General features: G+C 41.3%; 1 protein-coding gene across 3 annotated transcripts in view; it reads left to right on the top strand.

Moving 5' to 3' along the window:
* The window catches only part of CFAP61 (cilia and flagella associated protein 61), a 298,721-nt gene that overhangs the window by 215,500 nt on the left and 55,258 nt on the right, over positions 1-27,963 (top strand). For all 3 annotated transcript variants that reach the window (XM_047743846.1, XM_047743844.1, XM_047743845.1), the window contains exons 22-25: positions 862-1,154; positions 10,845-11,172; positions 12,542-12,633; positions 19,849-20,054. In XM_047743846.1, coding sequence (XP_047599802.1) covers positions 862-1,154; positions 10,845-11,172; positions 12,542-12,633; positions 19,849-20,054 — 919 coding nt within the window. The remainder of the gene's footprint in view (positions 1-861; positions 1,155-10,844; positions 11,173-12,541; positions 12,634-19,848; positions 20,055-27,963) is intronic.

Raw genomic sequence — 27,963 nt, 5'->3', positions numbered from 1 at the left:
TTCCCTTGTAAAAAGGTAAAAATGCCAATTCAGTGTCAAAAATAGCATGGCATGTAATACATTTCATTGATTTGGTAGTTCGATCTTAAAACTGATGAAATTAGTAGAATAACATTTGTAATTATTTCTGTAATATTTTTCAGAAAAGAACTAAGTAGTTTAGACTATTACCATCTAAATGCTCTTACACAGGGGAAATCTTTCAAGATTATGTTGTGATTTCATTCTTACCCACTGAAAGAATACCCTGCCGTCCCTTTTGCCAGGTCTTGACTCCTTAAATCTAAAAAGTCAGAATCTGAATCCTCATTAAATTGTCCACTGAAAAGCAGAATGTTCTAGCCTTTAGATCTTAAAAAAGGGAAAGATTTCCATGAAATCAACCCAATTCCACACTCAAATATTAAAATACCTGTGCCATCATGTCTACGACTATGTGTGTGTGTGTGTGTTTTTTTTAATGTATCCTTTTCATCATTTACGCAGAACTTGCAAATACTGCAAACTTCAGTAATTTTTTTTTCCTTAATAAGTGTAGCAACTAGGGAACAAAGACCAGATAAAAGGTTTTCTTCCAGATGGCTTCATTTAGCATAATTTCAACTTTCAAATTACAGGACCATAGATGAATGTCCTACTTCTGTGTTAAAAGTACTTGGCTACTTTGTGGGATGTTTTGTGCCAATTCTTTACTAAATTATCTTGGTCACCGTTGCTAGGTTACACCGCTGGCTTCCCGCAGCTGAAAGGAGGAGAAGGTTATAGGGAACAATTCGGCATCATTAGCATTTGACTAAGAAGGTTGTTGGTTTTGTTGTTGTTGTTTCAACCGTATATCTTAGCATTTTCCCCCTTCTCTAGGGAATGTCATTGTCTATGGGAATACAATTGACACTTATACGACAGTGGAGACGCTCTTAAACATCGGTGTGAGGGGTTCCTATATCCACCTGGTGCAGCCCCCGTCCAATTCCACCATCACCTGCTTCAACAACTACTCAGTGGAGAGCGCGGTGCAGGACGCGCTCAGAGCCGCGGGGGTGACCATTTACTGCGACGCGCTCCTGGCTCAGTGGAACGACGGCAGGTACCCGGACCCCATTCACAGCGCCTGCTTCACCACGCCCACCAAGCCTTTCAGACTTCCGTGCTCCGTAAGTAGGTCTCCGTGGACTTCACCCGCCACCCTCGGAGAGGCGGCACCTGTCCCGGATGTGGGGTCTGAGAGATGGCCCGCGGGGGATTTACAGCCACAGGTTTTGGCTTTTCTTTTCTAATGGTTCAGATGATCTCTTGCTGAGCGACAAGCCATCCCAAACTTAGCGGCATAAAACACCAGTCATTTATTATGATTATCTCTCCGTGCTGGGGTTGGAGGGGACCCAGCTGGGAAGTTCTCACCTGAGGTCTCTAATGTGGCTGAAGTCAGATTGTGGGTGGAGCCTGGAGTCAAGTTCATCCCCGTGTCTGGCTTCAGCTGAGATTTTGTCCAGAATGCTTCATCTTGGCCAGGTGGCTTGGTTCTAAGAGCAAGTGGGAGAGAGAAACTGTATCACCTGCCCATATCCAAGGGGAAGAGAATTAGACCCTGCCTCTTCATGGCCGGAGTGTCAAAGGTTTGAAGAGTGCTAACTGACTTTGACCAAGGACTCACCGTGTCTCAGGCACCATGCTGCTTGCTTGCAGTATATTCTGTCACCTGGTCAAAACAGCCCTGTAAAGGAAAGCATCCCCATTTTACAGATGAGAACACTCTGACCCCAAGTCAGTGGTATGTTGGGCTCCCAACCCAGTTCTAGGGCCCCAAATTCTATGCTGCTATTAACTTTTTAAGACTCCTGTAACAGCAATAGGGTTTTCTCACGCATGAATAGAGACTTAGAAGATCTCTCTCTCTTTCACCCTCTCTTATCTACCTATCATCTTTCCAGAGAAGAACTTTTCTCTCAGGTGTGTAATAGCCTGATTTACACATGTCCTCAGATTTGCCAGCCAGGAGGTTAGCAGAAGCCAGCAGAGAGGGAGAGAGGGACAGGACCAGTCAATCTAATAGAGAAGCAGGAGACCCTTTACAAAAGGGCGGCTGAGTTCAGTGTGAATATGGGGCTGGGCTGTTATTGGTTGTGGTAAAGAATGCTAGCCACATTTAGTGGGCAAACTGGTTGGGGGAAGTCATTGGGGGCTCATAGCAATCCCTTACCTAAGTCACATCTTCTGACTCAAGGCCCCACAGGTAAATGAAGGTGACCCTCATCCCCTGCCTGCCCCACAGTCTGTCTAGACGGGAGCTCAAAGCAGACCACCAGCACAAAAGAAATTTCTCTGAAATCCTTCATTCTATCCTGATTCTATCCTGATAATCTATGGAAGCTTTGCATTCTGCTCCTTCGCACATGTTTTTATTCATTCATTCCACAAGTATTCACTGAACACCTGCTAGATCTTAGGCTCTGTCCTAATTGTGAGAGAGCAGTCTAGCTAGCTGTCTCCAGCAGCTCCTGTGAGCCTTTACTTCCCTATTTGGATCAAAATTGAAATCAAGGCAAAGACATTTTGCAGATACTCTCAGCTGCCTCAGATCTCACACACCTTCCTGCTGAAACTTCATCCTAAAGCAAACAGAGCCAGGGAAAATTTCCCACTTCCCCCACCGTGCTCTGCACTACAAGGAACGGCCTTGGCAGGTGACATTGCCCAGCCCTGGTTGCTCATTGACGTTCATCTGTGTTTGGCCAACGGTAGGTACCAGCAGGAGATTTCTACCCTCCTACTGTCAGCTTTGAGTAGCATCTCTGTCAGGGCATTAGGAAACTTTGGGGTGGAGGGGATGTATACATTCACTGTCTTGACTGCGGTCACAGTGTTGTGGGTTGCCTTCTGTCCCAACCCCCCGAGAAAGATAGGGTCCTAATCCCCAGGACCTGTGAATGTGACCTTATTGGAAATAGGATCATTATAGATGTTATCAACTAAAGAGGAGGTCATAGTGGATTGGAGACGGCCCTGAATCTCAGGACTGGTGCCCGTCTATGGAGAGAAAGGTTTGATTCAGAGGAGACCCTTGGGGAAAGAGGCCATATGATGAAGTGATGGCAGCTGCAAGTCTTGGAGCAGCAAGCACCACTGGCCACCCCTGGAAGCTAGGAAGACAAGCAAAGGGTCTTCCATAGAGCTCTAGGAGGGAGCATGTTCATGCCAACACCATGACTTCAGACATCTCATCTCCAGAACTGTGACAGAGTAGATTTCCATTATTTTAAGCTACCCAGTGTATGATACTCTATTGCAGCAGGACTGGTAAACTTAAACAGATGTTGTCACAAGCATATGCACCTGCTAAAGCTAAAATTTTTACAACTGGAATCATACATTATGTACTAGTTTGTATCCAGCTCCTGTCACTCAGCATAATGGTATTGAGATCCATCCGTATTATTCCATGTAGCATTCGTTTGTTCCTTTTCATTGCTAAGTAGTATTCCATTGCATGTCTATATCACATTTGGTTTATTCATTCAGTTGCTATGCACATCCTTGTGCACATCTTTGTGTAGACATATTTTCACTTCTCTTAGCCATACATCCAAAGAATGGCTAGGTCATATGGTCAGTGAATGTTTGCCATTTAAAGAAGCCACCATACTGTTTTCTAAAGTAACTGTATCATTTCATATTTCTATCAGCAATGTATGAGAGTTTCAGTAGTTCTATATTCTTGTTAGCACTTGTTATTATCTGTCTTTCTAATTTTAGCCATTCTAGTGGGTATGATATGATGTATCATTGTGATTTTAATTTGTGATTTCCTGATGATTAGTGAGTTTGGGCATCTTCTCATGTGCTTATTGAGCATTGGTATATATCTCCCTTTGCACAGTATCTGAGCTATTTCAAGTGGGTTTGTAAAATTTTGTTTTCCAACTGTTGCTACTAGTATATGAAATACAGTAGATTTTGTAAATAAACATTGTATCCTGAGATGTTTGCTAAATTCACTTATTAGTTCTAGTAGTTGCTTTCTAGATCCATAAATATACTATCTGCAAGTAGGAAATGGAACTTCTTGCCTTTTTCCATATCTCAAAAGATAACTTTTAGACATTCACCACTTTATATGAGGTTATCTGTGTGGTTTTCTTTGGTGCCCTTTTATCTGACTAAGAAAGTAAACTTTCATTCTTAGTTTGCTCAGAAGATTTATCATGAATAGTTATTGAATTCTGTCAAATTTTTTTTCATGTCTATTAAAAAAGATCATATTCTTTTCTCCTTAGTGATGTTGATAGGGTGAATTACATGGATTGAGTTTCAGAATGTTCAGCTAACCTTACATTTCTGTAATAAACCCTAGTCATTCATGATGTATTATCCTTCTTTATATTGAATTTGATTTGCTAATGTTTTAAGAGCTTTTGAAACTATTTTACAACTATATTCATGAGGGTTCTTCATCTTTTTTTCCCCTAGTTTTGTGTAATTTTTCTTGGTTAATTTTCTGGGTTTGTGTAATATCCTTATAAGTTTTCATTATTTGGGCTATGATGGCCTCATAAAATAATTTAGGCAATGTTTCCTCCTCCTCTGTTTTCTGAAAAAATTTGTGTAAGACTGGTATTATTTCTTCCTCAAGTGTTTGATAGAATTAACCAGTGAAACCATCTGGGCCTGGAGTTTATGTTGTGGGAAGGTTTTTGATGAATTCAATTTCTTCATTAGCTCTAAGGCTACTCAGATTTTCTGCTTCTTCATATGTCAATTTTGGTATATTGTATTTTTCAAGAAATTTGTCCATTTCACTTTAATTGGTTAAGTATTGGCACTAAGTTGTTCATATACTCTTATATTATCTATTTAAAGTCTAAAATTTGTACCATAGCCTGTGTTTCATTTCTGGTATTAGAGATTTGTGTTCAATCTCTCCCTGTCCAGCTGATGAGAGAGAGAGAAGAGAGACACAGAACTGTCTGAAGTTTTCTGTCTAGCTAGATGTTTGCTGATTTTATTGACCTTCTTCAAAGAACCAGCTTTCGAGTCTATTAATTTCCTCTTGTCTGTCAGTTTTCTCTTTTCATTGATTTCTGCTTTTAACAATTATTTCCTTCTGCTTGCTTTGGATTTACTTTGCCCTTTTCCTAGTTCCTTAAGGTAGAACCTTAAGCCATTATTTCTATACACATTTAAAGCTAATTTCTTCTGTGTTAGCTGTATCCCACAAGTTTTAATATATTGAGTATTCATTATCATTAGGCTCAAAAAATATTTTCTAATCTCCCTATGATTTCTTCTGTGACCCTCAGATTATCCAGAAGTGTGTGATTCTTAGATGTCATATTTTTGTTGATTTTAAATTTAATATCATTGTGGTCAGAGACATATTCTGTATGATTTTAATCCTTTATGATTTATTTAGACTTATTTTATATCCAAGCATATGGACTAACCTTGTGAACATATAAAGAATATATAGTTTGCCATTGTTGGATATAGTGTGAATTGAAATATGAAATTGAAGTAAATTGAAATATGGTTGACACACAATGATGCTGCATTAGTTTCAGGTGTACAACATAGTGATTCCACATATAAAAGTAACAATTAGTTCCGTGTGGTTGGCGGTAATGTTTGGATCTTCTTTGTCTTTATTGATATTTATGGTCTAGTTCTATCGATTGCCAAGAGAGATATTAAAACCTCTTACTACTGTTGTGGGATTTTTCTACTTCTCCCTTCTGTTAATTTTTGCTCTTTTTGAGGCTCTGTTATTAAGAACATGAACATTTCTAATTGTCATATCTGCCTCATTTGCTGTGCTTTTTATCATTATGAAATGTGCTCCTTTAACTCTGATAATATCCCTTATTTAAAAAAATATTTTATTTTTTTTTATTTGACAGAGAGAGAGAGAGACAGCAAGAGAGGGAACACAAGCAGGGGAAGCTGGAGAGGGAGAAACAGGCTTCCTGCCAAACAGGAAGCCCAATGCAGGGTGCAATCCCAGGACCCTGGGATCATGACCTGCGCTAAAGGCAGATGCTTAACTGAGCCACCGAGGCGCCCCAAATATCCCTTATTTTAAAGTTCACTTTATCTGCTATCTTTCTCATATTTACTGTTTGCATGGTTTATTTTTTTTCCATCTATTTACTTACCATGTCCTTATATCTAAAGTGCCTCTCAAGGTATCATAAAGTAGATTTTGTTAACATTTTTATTGCTGCCGTAACAAGTTTGACAAAGCAGCATCCATTTGTTAGCTCATAGCTCTGCAGGCTGGAAGTCACAGTGTAACTGGCTTCTCTGCTCAGGGATTCTCAAGGCTGAAATCAAGGTGTCCGCCAGGCTGCGCTCTATCTGGAGCTTGGATCTGTGGTTGAATTTGGTTTATTGCAGCTGAGGACGGGAGGTCCCTATTTCCTTGCTTCTCAGGCAAGGTCCACTCTCCATTCTGAAAGGCCGTCCACATTCCTTGCCACATGGCTTCTTCCACCTTCAAACCAGCAACAGAGAGTCTCTCTCTTGTCACATCCCTCTCACACTTCAGATCTTCTTCAGGAAAAGCCTAGTGTCTATTAAAGGTTTCACCTGATTAGGTCAGACCCACAGAGCATATCTTAAAGTCAGCTATGCTATAGAACACCCCCTAATCACAGGGGTGATCATCTTATCACAGTCCCAGTTCATGCTCACACTCAAAGGGAGGGGTGGGAATCTTGGGGACCAGCTTAGAAATCTGCCTATCCCATGCTTTTCTATTCCTTCTGCATTTTAATTAAAGTGTTTATACGACAAATATTTAATGTAATTATTTATGTGGTTAGATTTAGGTCTGCCATTTTGGTATTGGTTTATTGTTTGTCTCCTTTGTTTTTTGTTATTCTATTCCCCTTTGCCTCCTTTTTGAAAATTAGAGTTTTTTAGTGCTTTATTTCAGTTGGCCTCTGGTGTATATCTTATTTTTTAGCAGCTGCTCTATGGATTATAATATATATCAGTAATCTTTTACATCTAGTTAGAGTTAATATTGTACCATTTCAGGGGTGCCTGGGTGGCTCAGTCATTAACCATCTGTCTTCAGCTCAGGTCATGATCCTGAGGTCCTGGGATCGAGCTCTGTCCCTGGCCCTCTGCTCAATGGGAAGCCTGCTTCCCTCTCTCTCCTACTCCCCCTGTGTGTATTCCCTCTCTTGCTCTCTCTTTCTCTCTCTCTCTGTGTGTGTGTGTCAAAATAAATAAGTAAATAAAAATATTGTGCCATTTCACATAAAATATAAAAACCTTGCAACTGTACAGGTCCCTTCTCCCCACTTTCTGGACAGCTTTTTCTGTTACATTTGACATGTATCTACACACATTGAAAAACCAACAAAAGTATAAATTTTGTTTTAAACAGTCATACATATTTTAAAGAATTTAAGAAGAAAAGCAGACTTTTATGCTTAACCAGGTATTTTCCAATTTTATTGTTCTGTCTTCATTTCTGAAGATCCAGATTTCCATCCAATATAATTTCCTTTTACCCTGAATGCCTTCTAGAGCACATACAATTGCAAGTCAGATGGCAATGGATTCTCTAGCTTTCCTCTTTCTGAAAATGTCTTTATTTTGCCTTTGTCCTTGAAAGATATTTCCACTGCATATAGAATCATGGCCTAAGAGGTTTTTTTTTTCTTCCTTTCAGCATTTTCGAAGATGTTTTTTCCATCATCTTCTGACATAGAAAATTTTGATTTAAGAAATCTGTCATCATTCAAACCATTGTTATTTAATGTATCATTAATGTATCATTTCCCCCTGGATGCTTTCAGAATTTTCTCTTTATCTTCAGTTTCCAGCAGCTTGATGCTCTGGGGGTTCTGTGTTTATTTTGTCTCAAAGCATGGTTTTTCTTGAATTTATCTTGTTTGGAGTTCATTCACTGAGCTTCTTGAATCCATGCACTTATAACTTTTGCTAAATTTCAGCAAGGTCTTGGCCATTATTTCTTGCTTCATTCTTCTTTCCTCTCCTCGAGAGTCCCCTTCTGGAACTCTAATAACATCTGTTAGACTTTTTCTTATTGTTGCATGACTCCTTAAGGCCCTATTCATTTGTTTTAATCTCTTTATATCTTCTCTCTCTATTCTTCACATTGAGTCATTTCTATGGATGTAACTTCAAGTTCACTGACTCTTTCCTCTACTATCTTTATTCTTCTACTAGCATATAAAGTGACTATAGTCCATCCTCTTTCCACCAAAATGAGGAAAATTATCCTCCTTCTGATCATTGTCCCAAGTGTCTACTGCCCTACACCATCTATCTCCTTTTAAATGCTCATTGAAATCTTTGGGTAGTAGTTTTTGTACTTTGACCAGAATTTATAGTTATATCGGTTAGAGGATTAGTCTGAGAGGATTATATCATTATACCAGAAACAGAACTCTTGAGCTGGTATTTTGAACTCACGTCAATACTTGCTTCCCTCTACCCAGTGGTAGTGCCTCCTGAGTGCTCCCCCAGATGCTCCAGCCTCCAGCCAGCTGTCTCCTTTTTCTATACAGCATTCATCACAGTCTGAAATCCTTGTCAAGGTGGTGATTTTGTTGGTGTCCATCTCTCCAATTATATTATAAACTCCGTGTTTATCCTTTTCACCAAGATATTCTTGAGCCTAACATGGGAAGTTTGTGTAAATGCATAATGTATGAGGTTTATCAGATCACTGACTCCTGATCTGCTAACTAGGGAGTTTTGTTCTCCCTAATCAGAATTATAAATACAAGTACCCTTAAATATTCATTCAGAACAACATCAGTGTGGCCAAATATTTCTACTTTGTATTTTTATCCAGTATTATAGTGTTAAGTTGACATTAAAGGAGTGCATGAGTTGCATTGAGAGGTTTGTAACTTAGAACACATGTTCCCTCGAATTGTGTTAGATTTGCTTATTCAGTTTTTAGTCTGGTTCACAAACTCCTATGAAATTCCCAGTGTGACAAATTTGTGAATGCTTACACCAAAACAATATAATGCAATTGCAGTACCAATAATCTTTAAAAACTGGGTAAATAAGAGATAATATATTTAACATGCAACTTAATTAAAAGTGGGTTTAATTAGGAAAAAACTGGATAGGTAGAAGAATGTTTGTGGGGATGCTAAAGGGGGCTCCTGAGTATTTTCAGGGGCTCAAGAGGTTGATGATAATCTTTTTCATGTATAATTTCAATTCAAATCAAATGGCTTTCCATATTATTATATGACTAGGAGATCTATTTTTATAATGATGGGAACAGAATGGAAGAGAGAAAAAAGAGGAGTAGAGAGACAGAAAAATCCAGAGTCAGAGAAAAACTCAGAAAGATGTATTTTCCTGTGGTCACTGAGTGTTATAAAACAGGACAAGTTCTAAAGAGACCTGAGGAAGCTGCCTAGGATATAACTGGGATAGGGTTAGGTAGCTGAAGGAATAGAAACAGGGAAAAGGGCAATGGCCCTAGGAGCTCCCTGAGGGAGAACAAAGGACATCACAGAGATGATGGATCCGAGTCTGACATCGTCCAATAGAACCGATAGAAATGGTTTATGTCTGTGCTGTCCAGTATGGCAGCCACGAACCACCTATAGATTTTGGGCATTTGAAAGAGGTACTACAATTGAGGATTGGGATTTTAAATTATGTGTAATTTTAATTAATTTGGATTTAAATGTATATAGTCACCCATGACTTGTGGCTACTGCAGGATCATTCTTCTTTCATGCACCATTCATGGGCACAGAGAAAGGATATGGAAGAGAAGTATCTCTGGCCCAAGACAGACAATGTCTGTACGTAATAGGTGAGTGAGGTGCATAAACAGGCGTGTGAAGGAAGCAGGGAGCATGATGTCTGTCAGTAAGGATGAGGACCCATGTCATATGTTCATTTTTTAGCAGACTTTTAATAAGGTGGCAAACTATATTTAGGTAAAGATAAAAATGACTAAACTACTTCAATGACAAGTGAAGACTTAAAAACATCTAACTTGGACTACCTTAATGACTTTCAGCATCACTATGGAAGAAGATATCCAGCTAAGCACAGGATAGCATTGAAATTTGGGCAGAAAATAGAGGGGGCATACAGGTCACTTCTAAGGAGTATGCAGGTGTGTTTTGGGCCCTTCTATGGCACAGTGCCTTTCATAGGGTAGGCATACTATAAATATTTACTACATGACTATCTCCATGCCAGGGTAAGGCAGGAGACCAGACCTGGTAGATACTGAGGCTGAATGAGGCTCTTGTCCTCTCAGGACCGTTCTTCAAGGGTGGGCTTTCTGGGCTTAAAAAGGCAGGAATGAGGCACTCTAAAGACTTGAGACTGAATGAGGTGACCCCAGGAGGGAAACTAGAGAGACTTAAATGTCAGACACAGGAAAAGGAAAATGGAAGGCTGAGATAGAGCTATTAAAAATGTAGGCAAATGAGGGGAAAGTAGTGTCTCTATGGATGTCAACTTCCTTATAGGGGAAAAAAATTACTTTTCTGAGATATACTCCATCATCAGGCATTCTTCTCTTCATGGATGTCTAAATTGAGTGGTTACAAAAAAGAGTGATATTAGGTATCTTAATTTGTTCTTCATACCAAAGACAGGCTCTTGCCCTCTGTCTTTCTCTCTGTCTCTCTCTGCATACACACACACACACACACACACACACACCCCATACCATTATGACATTTTAGTAGATTAAATGTTGTTGCAGGTTTGGTTTGTTTTTTTGTATGCCCCCAATAATAAGGGGCTCTGCAGACCATTCACACTCTTGACAGTGAATGAGGAGTGATAACTGAGTAATAATGTAAGTTTTTGCTTTGTAGATGTTCTTCAGCTTCTGTGAGAAGAATGTGGATTATGAAACATTTAAAGCACTCAATGATGCATGTCTTGTCTATGATGGCCGACTTGTGATTGATACCAACTTCCACACCAATGACATAGCCATCAGAGCTGCTGGCTCCCTCACCAAATTCTCCAATAAATATTACTCAAATGAGTGGACTCACAGCAACTTCAGTTCCAAAGAAATTGGCTTCCAGCTGGCAGCAGCTATGCTCACTCTCTTTGACCCAACCCTTGAACCTGTGACTGAGCCACCGGCTGATCTTGACCGACTCATCCCCATGTACAAGGGAGCCAAGATCCAAGGTGTGTAGTAGGCCACCTTCTTCCTTCTGATGAAGCCACCCATTGGATCTGGATCAGTGCTTAGGGCAGCCCTCCATGTTTCTCTTGGGCTTGGTGAGGAGATTCCTCTGTCTCAGTGGGTTTGCACAGAGACAGAGGAGGGCTCAGTCTCATTTTTAAAACATTTATTAATGACCTGGCATTTTATTGTGGTCCTTTGTATTTTGGGCATGTAGTATGGATCACACCATAACTGTGGTCCCCATTTTACAGATACATAAAGAGACACTGAGAACAATCAGTAACTTGCCCAAAGGTTACTCACAACTGGTTAGTGGGGCAATGCCCGGACATCTTGCCGAATTTTTGTTCCCACTATAAGCTCAGAGATAAGGAGACCATTCCAAGCACCCCAGGCCTTGGCCTTTTATCTATATGAATAAACCAAACAATTCACAACTGTATAAACAGTCCACTTCCATCCCCTAAGCCATATTGACCCCTAAGGAGATCATCATATGAGTAATACAGGATTTCTTTGTGTTTGGCTGATGAGAAATATCACTGAAAGTAGTGTCTTTGAATATTGTGGACCTTCCACCACAAAATGCTATTTATGAAACTCTAAGTTCATTTCCAGGAGGTTGATGGACGAACCTCAGAAGCCATCCATGGACCCCCTAGGGTATCCATTGACCCTAATCCAGTAAACAGAACATGAGATAGACACAAGCCGTATATACTAGTCCTTGTCATTTTCTACCTAACTAAATGAATTCTGACAGATCCTCCTCTGTTGTCTCACTTTGGATTGAGAACTTAGGAAAGGTGGTAGCTATGGGAAAAAAAAAAAGGGATGGGTGTGAAAGACCAGAGTTAGATCAAGCTCATACTATGGGACAAGCTAGAAATAGTAAGAATTTCAAAATGATAATTTTCTAAAGTATTGAATAAGAACTTTGTTGATTTTCTTTAATAACATCCACTTTAATATTTTGGTTCTATAATCAAAGAGTGACAGGGAATGGGAATATCGCTGCAACATTTAAAGTCTCTCTATGTCTTGGTCTGTCTTGGGCAGGCATAGATTCGAGTGCCAGGGGTTATGGGAAATCACAGGATACACAGGATTAGTTTGGCACATCTTCCTGGGGCATTTCTGGCTATATTATGGGGTATGATGACACATTCACATTGATTTTGTTAAATAACATCAATCTCAGGGAGTTTCTTGCTAATACTATACTTTAGGGGGATAGTTTGAGTAACATACACCATGGTAGGCATCTCTGTTTATCCTTGTCCTATGTGCTATGTACAGATAAATAAACTCTGTTACCACTTCATTAACAACTAAATTAAAATCTGGAAAATTTGCCATTTCCTATAGGAGGCATTCTTCCTGGGTCTTACCATTATCTGCATATTGCCAAACCTGCCATTCCAACTCCCTTAGAGGTACAAATGGCCCAGCCTAATTTTGTAAGTATTATCCCTGCATTTCATTTTACTTTCAAATATCATACTTTGTTTACGTGGCGATGAAATTCTTTATTCAGAGTCTTTAGTATAATGTACTGGTTCATCAGAGAAACCACTGTGGTAGCCAGCTCCCAAGATGGTCCCATGATTCTGGCCCTTGTGTGGTCGCCTCACACATGAACTAGGGCTGACCTGTGTAGTGAACAGAATATTGGAGAAATGACAGTGTGTGACTTCCAAGGCTAAGTCATGAGAGATGTTACAGCTTTAACTTGCACCCTCCTGGATCACTTCCTGCCATGTTGTAAGGTCACCCAGCCCACCCACTGGAGAGGCCAATGTGGTAAGGAATTGAAGATTCCTGACCAGCCATTAGCAACTTGTCAGTCATGTGAGGGAGCTGCCTTGGACGTGGATTCTCCAGCCCCAGTCAAGGCTTCAGATGATGTGGCCCCAGCAGACATCTTGACTCAGGTCCCTCAGGACCTAAACTTATAGGAGACCTTGAGCCAGAGTCCTCCCAGCTAAACTGCTCCTAATTTTTGACTTCCAAACATTGAGGTAATAGTTATTGTTGTTTTAAGATAGTGTTTTTTAAAAAAGACTATTTTTTAGAGCAGCTTTAGGTTCACAGCAAAATTGAGAGGAAAGTACCAAGATTTCCTATGTACCCCCCATCTCCATTTACACAGAACCTCTTTGGTGATCAGCACCCCCACCAGAGTGGCTACACTCTGGATGTGGTTACACAATGGATGAAACTTAAATCAACACCTCATTGTCACCCAAAGTCCACAGTTTACTTCAGAGTTCACTCTTGGTGTTAAACATTCTATGGGTTTGGGCAAATGTATAATGATGTGTCTGCCATTACAGTGTCATACAGGGGAGTTTTGTGGCTCTAAAATTGCTATGTTCTCTGCCTATTTCATTTACCCCTCCACACAAACCCCCGCAACCACTGATCTTTTCATAGTCTCCATAGTTTTGCCTTTTCCAGAATGTCATATAGTTGGAATCATACAGTATGATTTCAGATTGCTGCTTTCACTTAGTAATGTGCCTTGGTTTCCTCCATGTCTTTTTATGGCTTGAGAGGGAATTTCTTTTTAGTGCTGAATAATTCCATTGTCTGGATGGAACACAAATTATCCATTCACCTGCGGAAGGACAGTAAGTCACTAACTTTTGAGGTAATCTGTGATGCACCAATAGATAACTAAACACCTTTGTGGCATGGTACAAATACATTGTTCAGGGCCTGGGATGTCCATCCAGAACCCATTGTTCTTCCTCCCTGCCTGAATTACCTCAGAAGGGCCATCCAGGAAAAGCAGAAGCTATGGGGTAGGATCCCCCCTGGGTTCAAGGTAACTAGAAAGGACACAGTGTGGTTGGTCAGTAGGCAACCTCCTCAGATTAGATCCTCTGGTAGACGGTACCAAACTGGTGTTTGTCATGTTTGCTTTTTTGTGAGTGAGGCAGACACTGTAAGTTGCCTATTTTCTTATCCTGAATATTTTTAGGAGTTAACAGGCTGACCAATGTAAAAGAAACACATTTCCCAGATTTTCTTGAGATAGTGTTAGCCCCATGGCAGGTTTTGGCCAATGAGATGTAAGTAGAAGCTGTTGGAAAGTTCCTTTAAGGGAGGCAGACTCAAAATGGCACAGGCTATTCGCTTCTCACCTAGAAAGGAAATCAGAATCCCCGATCATCTGTGTATTTCCTCTGGACATAGAGCAAGTTACCAGCTTCTTTGTATTTCTGGTCCTATCAGGGATCACATATAATGTAACAGTGCCTTTAAGGAACAAAACAGGTCACTAGTGCATGGTGGATGTTGTTGTCAATTATAGGTCCAGATAAATAATGAAACGTGGTTCTTGTAGGGGAAGGATAGAAGCTATGTATTTAAAACTTATTTCTCTTATGCTTCTCTCAGATTGTTCTATGTATATCCTGTATACATGGTCTGATTCCAGATTTTCTTGCAAATAAAAGAAAGATCATAGAAGAATAGTGTTATGGTGTCTATTGCTGTGTAACAAAACTTAGCAACATGAAACGGCCATTTGGTTCTGCTCACAGATTCTGTGGGTCAGGAATTTGGGCAGGGCACAGTCTGTGGGAATGGCTTGTCTCCCTGCCCCACGGTATCTGGAGCCTCATCTGGGAAGACTGGATGATTAGTTGTGACTCAGTGGGTGGATCCTATGAAGGCTTGTACTCACCTGGGCTGAGATGATTCAGTCACGGGCAGTGCTGACCAGAGCATCCCACCTGTGCTATCCTGGTCACCTGGGCTTCCTCACGGCATGGCAGCCCCAGAGTGGTCAGTCTTCTTGTGTGATGGCTCAGGGCTCTGAGTGCAGGTGGAGCTGCAGTGCCTCTTATGACCCATCCTCCATAGTCACATAGTGTCCCTTCCCCACACCATCTGTTGGAGCAGTCACAGCCTCCAACATCACGGAGAGAGGACACAGAGGTCTCTCAATGTCAAGGTCATATTGCAGGTGAGTATGTGGGATTGGGGACGTCGTTGTGGTCATCTTTGGAAAATACAGTCTGCTGCCAGTGACACGAGGCATTACATAGGATGAAGCCCAGATGTTGTGTTCAGGGGCTGAGCACTTTGGTCATCAGAGATAAATAATTGGACCCAAATATTACGTTCAAGAGCTAGAAAATATTGGACTTGGTTTCAGACAGAGCCAGATTCTTCAAGGACACTGTGTGATTTCCTGCATGGGGTGTCATTTATTTATGAACTCCTAGCCCTCTCTCTGAATAAAGTCAGAGAAGGTTTTTAATAAGGATCCCCTTAAAAAGGGCCTTTTTTTTTTTTTTTAAGATAATGAGTTTTAATAAGAATGCAACTTAAATAGATTCTTTGGCTGGTGCTATGACAGTATTTGAACAGGACCCCTGACTTTAATTAACCATTTTGCCAGGTGGGCCTCCTCTTTAATTAGTACAGAAGATCTAAACAGATTTTTTTTTTCCATTTTATTCTCCAAGAAAAAAAAATGTAGGATGGTTCCATGGCAATCTTTTAGGGTTGGAATTAATTTGATTAAGTAAAATTGTTGCCAAAATGGTCAGGCAGTTACCTAAATTAAACCAATTGATTGAGAATGAAGCCCATTGAACAATATTTCATGAGAGAAACTGAATTGTTATTCTTCCAATAAATATAGAGCAGATGAATCTTATCAGACTTTTATAGCACTCACTAATTGGAATCTTTAAGTAAGAAGACACTTTAGTAATTCATGAGCTCTCTGAGAGGTAACCTGACAAAAAGAAGAAAGGGGACCCCTACATAATAAACTAATTTACAGATTCCAGTCCACATGCTTTGTTGGCTTATACACCATGGAATAAAGAAATTTGTCACAACAAATTCTGCCTTGGATACCATCAAATATAAAATTGTGTGTTCATCATGAGAGCTGGGGACTTGATTTCTTGCACACCAAGTCTGACTACTCCTGTATCTTCCATTTGGCATGAATTCCACAGCCATTTTCCAGCCTTTGTCAAAATCATAAAGGAACTCGAAAGGATAATTGTATTTGGGAAAAAAGGAAGGGGGAAAAGTACTACACCAGAACCAGTGACTCTGCCAAAATCTTAAATTCAAGATCCACATTTAAAAAAAAAATCCACATTTCCTAATTATTTACTTATATACTTAAAATAAAGGAAGCAACTAGACACATCCCACAGAATTGGAAAGTGTATGAAATCATCATCATTACCTCAAAATCCCTTATGGGGTGGTAGGGCTGGAAGTTGCCCCAAGCCATCATTTTATGGAGTGATTTTCTGTGATGATAGGCGGGAAGAGTTCTGGACTTCACTGTATTTTCCTACCCTGTCAGTAACTGCACCTAGGAATGACCTAGGAAATTCAGATAAGACTGCCTGGTCCTCTCAGAGTAATTTGTAGTCTGAGAAACCCATCTGTAGGTGACTTGTCTTTAATGTCAATGCAAAATATTTCGATGTGTTCCCCATTCCCAGAATGGCCCCCTGGTCATGCTAACACAGTGCCAGACCTCATTAAAATGGACAAAATTACTTCTGTAGTTGAGATTGGCTCTTGTAGCACAGCATGGTCATTCCCCCCCCCCCACTACAATATGGCCGCTTTCTGCCCTCTTAAAGCCCTCATAGATTAATGTGCGAAAACACACTGAGGCAAACCCAAAGATTGTCATTCAATCTTTAAATTAAAAAATAAGACCAAACAACCCCCAACAGATAGAGTGACAACAAATCATTGAAAGCTATGCTGACTGTATCCCCCTTCTGTGGAACAATGTGGCACAGCTCTGCAAACACATGTCAAGATGCCACCAACTAAGTTACTGTGGCCCTTGTGTTTGAGGTGCTTGGCCTTGGCCAAATCAGTCCCTCTAAACAAAGAGTCCACCTGAGCAGAAGTGAAATGCTTTGCAAAGTACAAGTCCATCATATGGGTGGATCACAAGGTATGCCCCTTTGATGCCTGGGTTCCTTTCCTTAATCCCTCAGCTTAAAGAAATTTTAAATCCCACAAGACCTTGTGGGATTGTGGACTCTGCCCTCCAGTGAGCCCTGAGGAAACCTGGCACTAAATCTATGGAGTTGTTGTCAGTGACCCCTCTCCTGGACCCCTCAGCTGCCCTACCCCTGAGGCCGGGGAGAAGCCCCTCCTCAGAGACTCACTCGACTTTCCACCTAGGCACCCCGCCTGAGAATAAAGGGGTAGAAGGGAGTCTAAGCCTAAAGCTGTGAGTGCCAAACTCAGAGGGTCTTTAGTCTTGTATTTAATCTTAGGAACACACATGGCGGGCACATTCTTCACTCTCATAGCTCCAGGTGTATTTAATTCTGAAATAGCCTTTGCTCCAATGGGCTGCCAGGTAAAGCTGACCCTGTGATGTCACACGCCCTACTTTGGGAGGTGTTTGCTGTTCAGTCTGAGAAGTCAAGACTTGAGGAAACACACCTGATGGAAGAAAGTCTGTGGGGCCATCTAGAACTAGAGAAGTAACTTGCAGCAGGAGCAGAGGGTGAGGGGAAAATCAGATACAGATAAGGAGAGCAGGCAGTCTGCAGCCAGTGGCTCAGGCCTGGCCTTTTCGAGACTCTTCTGGAGTCCAGACGAGCCCCACCCTTCCACACTGAAATCCTTCCTTCCAGGGTCCCTCTTTCCCTCCTTCCTTCATTCTCTCCTGCTCCTTCTACTTTGTTTCATTTCTCTTTCCCTCTCTCCCTGTCTGATTCCCTGCCACAGCATAGCCACTGTACTTAAAAATAACTTTTTTTTTTTTTTAAAGATTTTATTTATTTATTTGTCATAGAGAGAGAAGCGAGAGTGAGCACAGGCAGACAGAGTGGCAGGCAGAGGGAGAAGCAGGCTCCCTGCCAAGCAAGGAGCCCGATGCGGGACTCGATCCCAGGACGCTGGGATCATGACCTGAGCCGAAGGCAGCTGCTTAACCAACTGAGCCACCCAGGCGTCCCTAAAAATAACTTTTTATCATGTTAGAAATGATAGTCATTTTTAAAAAATAGAAACAACAGATAGTCAAATGAGCAGAAAGAGAAACACTAAGAGTGAGTGACCCTGTCAACCACAGAAATTGACCATTTGAACAGTTTGTTAAAGTGTTGACAGTAAAACAATAGAATGATACCATGTATGTTTATCAAAATAGAATGATACTGTATAAGTTATAAAATACAACTTTTGATACTATACTTACATAGTATCAAACGTACAACGCGTTTTCCTGATGTGGAATATAGTTTACCAATGATTTTTGTTGGACGTGTTGCATCCCATTGTGTGGATGTCCCATTGTCCTGTTAGCTGATGCCTTCTGCATTGCTATGGAGGTAGATTTCCTGTCTGTATCCAACCATCTCATGAGTGATGGATGACTGGCACCTACCTTGAGGTGCCACACCCAACCCCTTTCCTAAGCTATATATCTGTTCTCTCCCTGACCCCCAGATACCCAGTTTCACACATCTATGTGGGGTTGGCCCAGGGTTTACCTGACATCCCTCCTGTATATCTCACTGTATGCCCTTTCTGTTGGCTGATTCCTCCCCAGGGCTTTGCCAAATACCCACCAGTTGTTTCAATTTATTTAAAAATTCGGTTAAACTATGTATCCTTGTTTAGACAAAATCCCCAGGGATGTCCAGGACTAAGTAAATGTTTGGGATCAGTGTAGTCCAACTCGCCTTGGATTTCTAAAATGCCACATTTAAGTGCAGAGCAAAAGCTTAAATCTATATGCTCTCAGGAAATCTTTATTGAATGTAACTATGTACTAAGTTCAGAGTCTAGGGGCAAAGTGCAGGTTCAGCTGCCACCAACAGAACCTCATGTTTTTCCACATGGTTCTCAGTTTGGTTGCCTGAGCTGGTGGGGAGCATGTCTCCAGTTGGTAGATCCATAGCCATTAGGGGCTGAAATAGAAAAAGGGATCGTGACATGGGATTTATCAGGCAGCATCTTCCCTTTTCATGTGGGTTCATGCAGCAGTTTTAGCCAGCTTCTAGGAGACACAGAGCTATGCATCTTCACCTTTGACAACTTATGAACTAAAAAGTAGCCCGCAGCATGTACATGTGTACTTCTTGCCCGTGAACTTGAACCTTCTTCCTGGGAACGGACCTCACCAAACAGCTGACCCTCCTCAAACCTAACTGGCAGGGAATCACCTTTCACTTGTTTCTTTTACTTATAGAAACTTCTTTAAGAAAAACCTGAAATTTTTTCCGATCACCATAGACTAGGAGGTTTTTCTCAAAATGGGGCTGTGAAAAAATTTTTAAAAATTAACAGTCTTAACACACCTCACAGAAGAGAATAAACCCAGTTCCTTGTATTAGCTGTGCGAGGTATTGAATAGCAGAGAACCTGGTTGTAACCTAGCAACTGATTTAGAAACGTGGAACAATGCAATCACAGTTTAAAATATCCCGAGGAACATTTAGTCATTAAGTCCGGTATGTGGTTGCAGACACAGGGTTAGCTTCTGTTGAGTTTAGTCAATATCTATTACTGTCATTTACAACGTGTGATAAGATGCAACCTGTGTGTTATATATGAAAAACAAAATGCTATGATAAAGTTCCCAAAGTCCAGAAATGTTTCTAAAGTTGTTTTTTTCTGATTTCCCCCCCTCACACTCCCCCCGCCACCAGGGTTTAGAAATAGTAACTGGTAATGCAAAAAATGGGACTTACTTCCGGATACATATCAACAAGTATAAAATGGTGGAAACCATCACATGCCTTTCGAAAGAGCCTTTCCCTGCCTCCAATTACATCCGCCTCTTTGGCCAGCATGAGCAACTTCTCAACAACCTGTGTAATCGGTACGAGGACAAGCTGATCCCAGATCTCTACAGGTAAGTTGAACATTACACTCCACTAAGAGGAGATGCAAACATTTATAATGTCTTGTGAATGAGGGACATGTTTTGTGATACACCAGAAAGCCAAACGGGAACCCATGGGAGAGGCTAGAAGGGCAGAAATTTTATTCTAAGATAAAAGAGAGTATCTGACCACTAGCACTGAAGAGAGTGAGAGTCACATGGAGAAGTGCATGGACTCTTGATGTGTCCATATGTGGTCCCCATGGCTATGCACAGGCCTGGATCCCAGACACATCCAAGCACAGCCTTCACACCAGCCAGGTCCAGATGAGATGATATTCAAGTCCCTTTCAACATGGGGCTGCTGAGAATGGTCAGAAATTGAAGAGGGAGATTTGGGAGCAGGATATGGGAGCACGTGGTCTTGGTGGGAATTTCACAACCACAGGTAAGGTATTTGTGGCCCCAGCCTTCCTCCCAGCATGTGCTCAAGCAAAAGGGGAGGCCACTCGTATAAGACATTGTTGAGGGGATTCTGCACAGCAGGATGGTTAGACTCTGTGATTTGTGCCTCTGTCTTTTCAAATGCTAAGACATGTTCTCACACTATACCCCTGGGAGGACTAGAATCTTAAGGTAGAAAGCTATTCCTGGACAGTCTGTTGCTTCAAAAGGTTAGAAGAACTTCCTTCTCTGCACAAAGCAAGATAATGACAGAGCCAGTATCAGATACAGATGTAGGACATAAGTCGTAGAATTCCAGTGTCCTTGATACCCAAAGCAGTGACTGCTAGAATCAGGAGCAATCTCTCTTTCCTCTTAAAAATGTGTTTAAATTGGGGCACCTGAGTGGCTCAGTCGGTTAAGCTTCTGCCTTCGGCTTAGGTCTTGATCTCAGGGTCCTGGGATCGAGCCTGAGTTGGGTTCCATACTCAGTGGGGAGTCTATTCCCCGACCCCATCTCCCACCCCCCCACTGGCTCATGCTCTCTCTCTCTCTCTCTCTCTCTCAAATAAATAAATAAATTTAAAAATATGTTTAAGCTGCAGACTATATCATATAAACAAAAAAGCATATAAAACATGTATGTACACTTTAAGGGATAATAATACTAGAATTCTGTGTCCCTCCCACTTTTTTTTTTTTTAAGATTTTATTTGTTTGTATTAGAGAGAGAGAGAGAGAGAGCACAGCATGGGGAGAGGCAGAAAAGAAGCAAGCTCCCCACTGATCAGGGTGCCTGACTGGGGCTTGATCCCAGGACCCTGAGATCATGACCTGAGCCAAAGACAGAATTTTAACTGGCTGAGCCACCCAGGTGCCCTGGCATGCCCACCTTTCTTAAGAAAGAATTTCTGGGAGCATCTGGGTAGCACAGGTGGTTAAGTGTCCAACTCTGAATTTCAGGCCATGATCTCAGGGTTGAGAGATTGAGCATGTGTTGGGCTCTACGCTCAGCAGGAAGTCTGCTTGAGATTCTCTCTCTCTCTGCCCCTCCCACTGTGCTCATGCTCACTTTCTCTCTAAAGTTAAGAAAAAAGAAAGAAAAAGAGGATTTCTTACTTGAGAATATTAGAAGTCTTCTCTCATCACATTGCTCTGTGTCCTTGGAAGTCATGAGGATTGGTTAATCACTCCCTGCCTTTCCAGGAAGGCAGGGATCAGCAAACTTTCTCTATAAAGGGCCAAATAGTAAATATTTTCAGCTCTGTGGGCCATATAACTTCATTACAAGTATTCAGTTCTGTTGTAGTGTGAACGTGACCAGATAACACACAAGCAAATGGACATATCTGTGTCCCAATAAAACTTCATACCAAAGCAAGCTCCAGGCGAACCCTTGTTCTAGAAGTGTACCACATAATTCTTAAATAGTAAATTAATTTGTTTTGCTTGTTTTTGATCAATTCCGTGGCTGAGTAGAAAAAGTCAACACTCCCCCTCACACCATTTGTTTACGCTGCTGTATAATATTCCCTCATACTACTGTCTCCGCTCATCTGTCTGTTTGATTGATGTTTAACTTGTTCCCCTCACAAACAATGCTGTGGACACGTGGGGCACACCTCACGTGTGAGAACTTCTCTTGGGTGTACTAGGTGGTGCTGAAATGTTCCCCAAGTAGTTGTGTCTCTGTAAACTTCCTCCCACAGTACCAAAGAATGCCTCCACAGCCTGGTCAACCTGTGGCACTATTGGGACTGAACAATATAGTCATTCTGGTGATGTGAAAAAGTATCTTCCTGTGGTTTTAATTTCCCTGCCCTGAGTAGTAACACAACTCAGTGTCTTTTCATTTGCTCACGGGCCATTTTGTGATAGTTTCTGGGAAACACCCGTTTACAACAGTTGTCCATTTTTTGGGGTGGGAGGGGGTTGTCTTCTTACTCATTCACAGGAGGCATTTATACACTCTGGAAATACATGTTAGTTGTATATTTTTAACATTTTGAGCCTTGTCTTTTCACTTTATGGTGTCAGTTAACAGAATTAAAATGAAATTCTTAATTTTAATGTAATCTGTTCATCTTCTTCAGGGTGTTTTGGATATTCTTGTCCCTTCCCTCTTCCAATAGTTTTTATAGTGCACTTGTGAAGCCCCTTGAAAAGCCCCATTGGGTTTGATAAGAAATGCATTGAACCTTAGATCAGTTCAGTAGGAATGGATATTTTTGATATTTGACATCTTTTATATTAAGCCATACTATGTTATGATATAACATAGTATAGGTCTTGATTTATTTAGGTGTCTTTAGTATCTTTCAATAAAGATTTAAAATTTTCTCCATGATGCCTTGCAAAATTTTTGTTTGATATAATCCAAAGTGTTTTAAATTTTTTTTAAAGATTTTATTTAATTATTTGAGAGAGAGAGAGCATGAGAGAGAGCATGAGAGGAGAGAGGTCAGTGGGAGAAGCAGACTCCCTGCTGAGCAGGGAGCCCGATGTGGGACTCGATCCCAGGACTCCAGAATCATGACCTGAGCTGAAGAGAGTTGCCTAACCAACTGAGCCACCCAGGTGCCCCAAAGTGTTTTAAATTTTTATTGCTGTTGTAAATAAGCATTTGCTTATTGATGGCTGCTATATAGTACATAGAAATGCACTTTTTGTATGTTTTCACATTCTACAAATTTGCTAAACTCTCTCATTTATTCATATCATTTCCTTTATATTGTTTTAGATTCCACACAGAAAAATTATATCATCTGCAAATAATGACAATTTGTTTCCTCTTTTCCAATCTTTGTAGCTTTTGTTTCTTTTTCTTATTTGCTACAGTGGCTAAGCTTTGCCGTAAAAGGTAGGAGAGAAGTAGTGAGAGATGGCATCCTTGCCTCACTCTTAATCTTAGAGGGAATATATGTGTTCAGTATGAACTGTATGACATTTGCTGTTTATTTTTGTGGATATCCTTTATCAAGATAAGAAAGTTTCCTTTTTTAACTGGCTTGTTAAGCATTTTTATCACACACGGATTTTTTATTGTTTTCCACAAAGAGTACTTAATTTTTGAAATCTTTCATAGATGAGGATATTTTCCTATATGCCTCCAATCATAAACTATATTTAGGTATAATATCAAGTTTGGTTAAGTACCAAATTTCTTAATCAAAGGATTTCCCTCCTCAAAACTTTATAGACTTGACTCCAATATTTATTTAAAATTAGGAAAAATACAAGTATTTGTAAAAATTAATGCATTTTTTCCTTAGCTTATACATAAGATTTTATTGTTGCTTTAACTTCCCCAAAATTTTGAATTAGAGGGGAATCAGTCAGTAGTTCAAGAAAATTACTCGAAGGGGAGCCTATGTCAAAAGTCTTCTCTGAAAAAAAAATGTTTTCACATTTGGCCAAATTCAAAAGCCCTTGTTGGTTTGTTTTTCCCTGAGAGGAAGGAGAGGAAGGTGGTGCTGACACAGACTCTGTAAGCTTGGGACCACTGGTTGGGGCGCAGCTGTTGACTGATGATAGTAATAATTTTAAAAGTTAATTTGATTTGCTAAGAGTGAATATTTGGGATGGCAAAATGAGACAACACTAGGACAGGCCATATCCGGTTGTGCCAACCGCCATCTGTAAGAAAGAGGCAAGGAGGGTGGCAAGACGGCTGATCTGCAGAGGTCACTGCTCATGGTCAAGTGACGGACTGAGGCCATTGGCCTTGTAGTCCCTCCCACACGTGCATTAGCGTGTATATATGCAGCTGCAGCCACATTCTTCTCAAGTGCCATGAAATGCTGCCAGGCCCCGATGCTAATTCTTGGCCCACCACCGCCTGCCCTGTCTGTTGTCAGACAGCCTGGCAAGGCTTTTTGCAAGCAGGAAGGGCAAATGGCTTCGCTTATTTTGGCTGCAGTGTGATTACCAATGATTGCCCTGACCTCGGCAGCTCCGGCAGTATGCTTGTTAGAATCCAGGCCATTGTCGGTCCACCATGCCTAGGGCCACCATCCTCCATCCCGGGGGTGAGGGTTATGTGTGTGTGTGGAGGGGGGATGGTGGCTGACCGTCAATCAGCCACTCTGTCTTCTGCAAGACGGATGAGATGTCAAGACGAGGCTCCTCCTCGGATTCAGAGAACCTCTCTGGAGCCTTTCCCTTCATTTCCCCCAACCCATTCTCGCCCCATCAAGGGCCGGGACAGAGCAGGCACTGGTAGGGCCAGCGGGAACGGTGGCAGCCATGGGGGCAGATGCTCGAGCAGTCGAGGCCTCATGAGCACTGGCTCTGGCTGCCCATGGAGGGGCTTGCTTGGAGCCATGTGGAATCCCGTGGTGCTGGTGGCGGCTGAGCAGTCAGCCGCCATGATGCACGGGGGGACAGCTGTCACAGGACGGCAGCACAGCTGAGGGTCTGGGGCCCAGGCTGGCTTGGATCTTATTCTTTGTTTTCACCTTGCAGTGCCAGGACAGATCGTTAACAATGAAGAGCACAGACCCACCCCTGAAACGCTGTATGTGCGCGTGAGTGTGCATGTGTGTATAAGACAGAGAAATAAATTCATCAACTGATTGGCTTACCACTTTGGGAAAAGAAGGGAGGCCATTTTTATCGTTTGTTCCTTTACGAACCAGTCTGCATTTAAAGTCACGTAACAAACCTGTAACTAGAATGTACTCTTCCCCCAGGAGCGCTTGTGTCCCACAGCGTGTCCTGGGCAAGCAGACCACACCTACCCCAAACCTTGCAAACCCCTGCGCGCTAAGTCCTGTGACAGCATTTAGAATGAGCAGCCCCTCCCACCCTGCAGATACTGTTCCTCCTTTGGGACACGGGGTGGAGGGGACAGGGCAGTAGGAGCTTTGGTGAGGCTGCTGAGAAGTCACAAAATGGGAACCTGGGTTGGAGGGGGAAGAGGCGTAGCGTTCCTGAGGCTGCTTCCCCAGAAGTCCGTTGCAGGCTTTAACAAGGCATGTCCTGTGCCTACTCTCCTTTCTTCACACTACCCCATCTTCGTTTCCCCCGCTTATGGATGGCTCTGCAAAAACAAGGTCTTGCCTACTGAATCCCTCCCCCCCCCTAATATTAATTAACAGTCTGGAGCATCCTTTTTCCTGGCGGCGTGAATAGGTCTTGCCCTAGCTTCTTTGTGTGAGCCCATCAGATGCTCGTAAACCTTGATTAAATCACCTCTTTTCACATCTTAACATGCTCCGCTCTCAAAGACTGCCTTCACACGGCCCTCTCCTCCTGCGAGCCCCGCCGCCCTCCACACTTCCCCAAACACTCGAATGGCCTATTTTTAGTGGGTAAGTGCTGCTGTGCACAATATTCTAAATGGGCTTTGAGGAAGCCCTGTAAAAGGCTGCCATTACCTTTTGAACTCTGAAGCTCCAGAAGTTACTCCCTTAGGAAAGCTGCCTTGTGCAGCCGCTGTCTCTGGAGCTGTTAAGCGGGACGCTGCCAACGCACATTGTCTCCTAATTCACTTATTAGACTTCAATTGGAGTCATTTAATCATGACTTAAATGCTTTTCTGTTCCTCTGTAGTCAGTGGCCTTGTGTTGTGTCCAGTAGAAAAATCACACACTAAATTCTAGGTGTCCATTTTTCCAGAATTCTCAAAATTTCTTGAAATATGACTGCCCACTCCAGCTTGTCAATTTTTTTTTCCTATGTACCTAAAAATTGCTGGGTAATTATTCTCCCAAAATGCAGACTTCTCTGTTGGTCACGTACCGAATCACTCTCCCGCCTTTCTTGTTTCCTGCTTATCTGTTTCATTTCACCTGCCACCAGTTACATTTGATAACCTTATAAATAGGAATCCTTTTTCAGATGATTTGCTGAAATCAAAGTCCCTTCTCTTCATTTTGCTTCCCGGTCATTTAATTACAATCTTTTTCTCCACCCTTTGAAAGGTGATTTTGAATGGGCATGCTCACATGCTCCCTCCCGGGTTCCTCACTGGTCATTCCCAGTCCCCCTTGCTTTAACGGGCAGCTTCCTACCCAATGCTGTTTCTCATACGATCACATAGCCTTGAAGCTGCACCCATATACTTGAACATCCCGTTACTGAGATGGTGAATCTTAGATCTGGAAGTATAGATCAGTGTGGGGACCGAATTCTGTGTGACACAATGTATGTTCATTTTCATTTGTAATAGCTCTCTAATTAAAAGACTTTGATTTTTTTTTTCCTAGTATGTCACCTCCCTCCTTCCTACTGTGACATTTGTGTAGAATTAGCCTTTCCTAGGATAAAAAGCAAGATTGGTTTGAACCATCCTAAAATTATAGCCAGTACAAGTCCCTTCAGATATTATAATTATAATGTGAAAGAAAATAAACATACCCATTCGCATAGTCAGCAATGAACACCATAGAGCTTTGTATAAAGTATGGAGTTTTTTTTTTTATCAAATTATAACTGACATACAATATCCGCTTAGTTTCCGGTGTATATCATAGTGATTCAATATTTTTATGCATTATGAAATCATCCCCACAAAATATTTAGTTAGCATCTGTCACCATACGACGTTTTTATAATATTATGAAACTATATTCTCTCTGCTGTACATTACATCTTTATTCATTCATCTATAGATGGATACTTGGGTTGCTTCTATATCTTGGCTATCATAAATAACGCTTCAATAAACATAGGGGTGTGTATATCTTTTCAAATTAGTGTTTTCATTTCCTTTGGGTAAACACCCAATAGTGTAATTGGTGGCTCACATGATAATTCTATTTTTAATTTCTTGAGGAACTCCATACTGTTTTCCAAAGGGGCTGTACTGGTTTGCATTCCCACCAACAGTGCACGAGAGTTCCTTTTTCTCCACATTTTCACCAACACTTATTTCTTGACTTTTTGATTGTAGCCGCTTTGACAGGTGTGAAGGGATGTCTCATTGTGGTTTTGATCTAATTACCCTGATGATGGGTGATGTTAAGCATCTTTTCATGTGTCTATTGGCCATCTGGATGAATTTGTAAAAATGTCTGTTCATGTCCTCTGTCCATTTTTAATTGGATAATTTTTGGTGTTAAGTTGTATACGTTCTTTAAATATATTTTGGATACAAATCCCTTATTAGATATATCATGTGCGTATATCTCCCCCCATTCGGTAGGTTGCCTTCTTATCTTGTTGATGGTTTCGTTCACTGTGCAAAAGGTTTTTATTTTGCTGTAGTCCCAGTGGTTTATTTTTGCTTTTGTTTACTTTGGCAAAAGAGACACAACTAGAAAAATGTTTCTATGGCTGATGTCAAATAGATTATTGCTTAGGTTTTCTTCTAGGAAGTTTATGTTTTCAGGTCTCACATTTAGGTCTTTAATCCATTCTGAGTTTATTTTTGTGTACGGTGTAAGACAGTGGTCCAATTTCATTCTTTTTCATGTAGCTGTTCAATTTTCCCAACACTGATTTGTTGAAGAGACTTTTTCTCATTGGATGGTCTTTCCTGCTTTGTTGTATA

Source organism: Lutra lutra, chromosome 9, assembly GCF_902655055.1.
Source record: "Lutra lutra chromosome 9, mLutLut1.2, whole genome shotgun sequence".
Lineage (NCBI taxonomy): Eukaryota > Metazoa > Chordata > Mammalia > Carnivora > Mustelidae > Lutra > Lutra lutra.
Note: the sequence above shows the minus strand (reverse complement) of the source record. Positions and strands in the feature narration are given on the sequence as shown.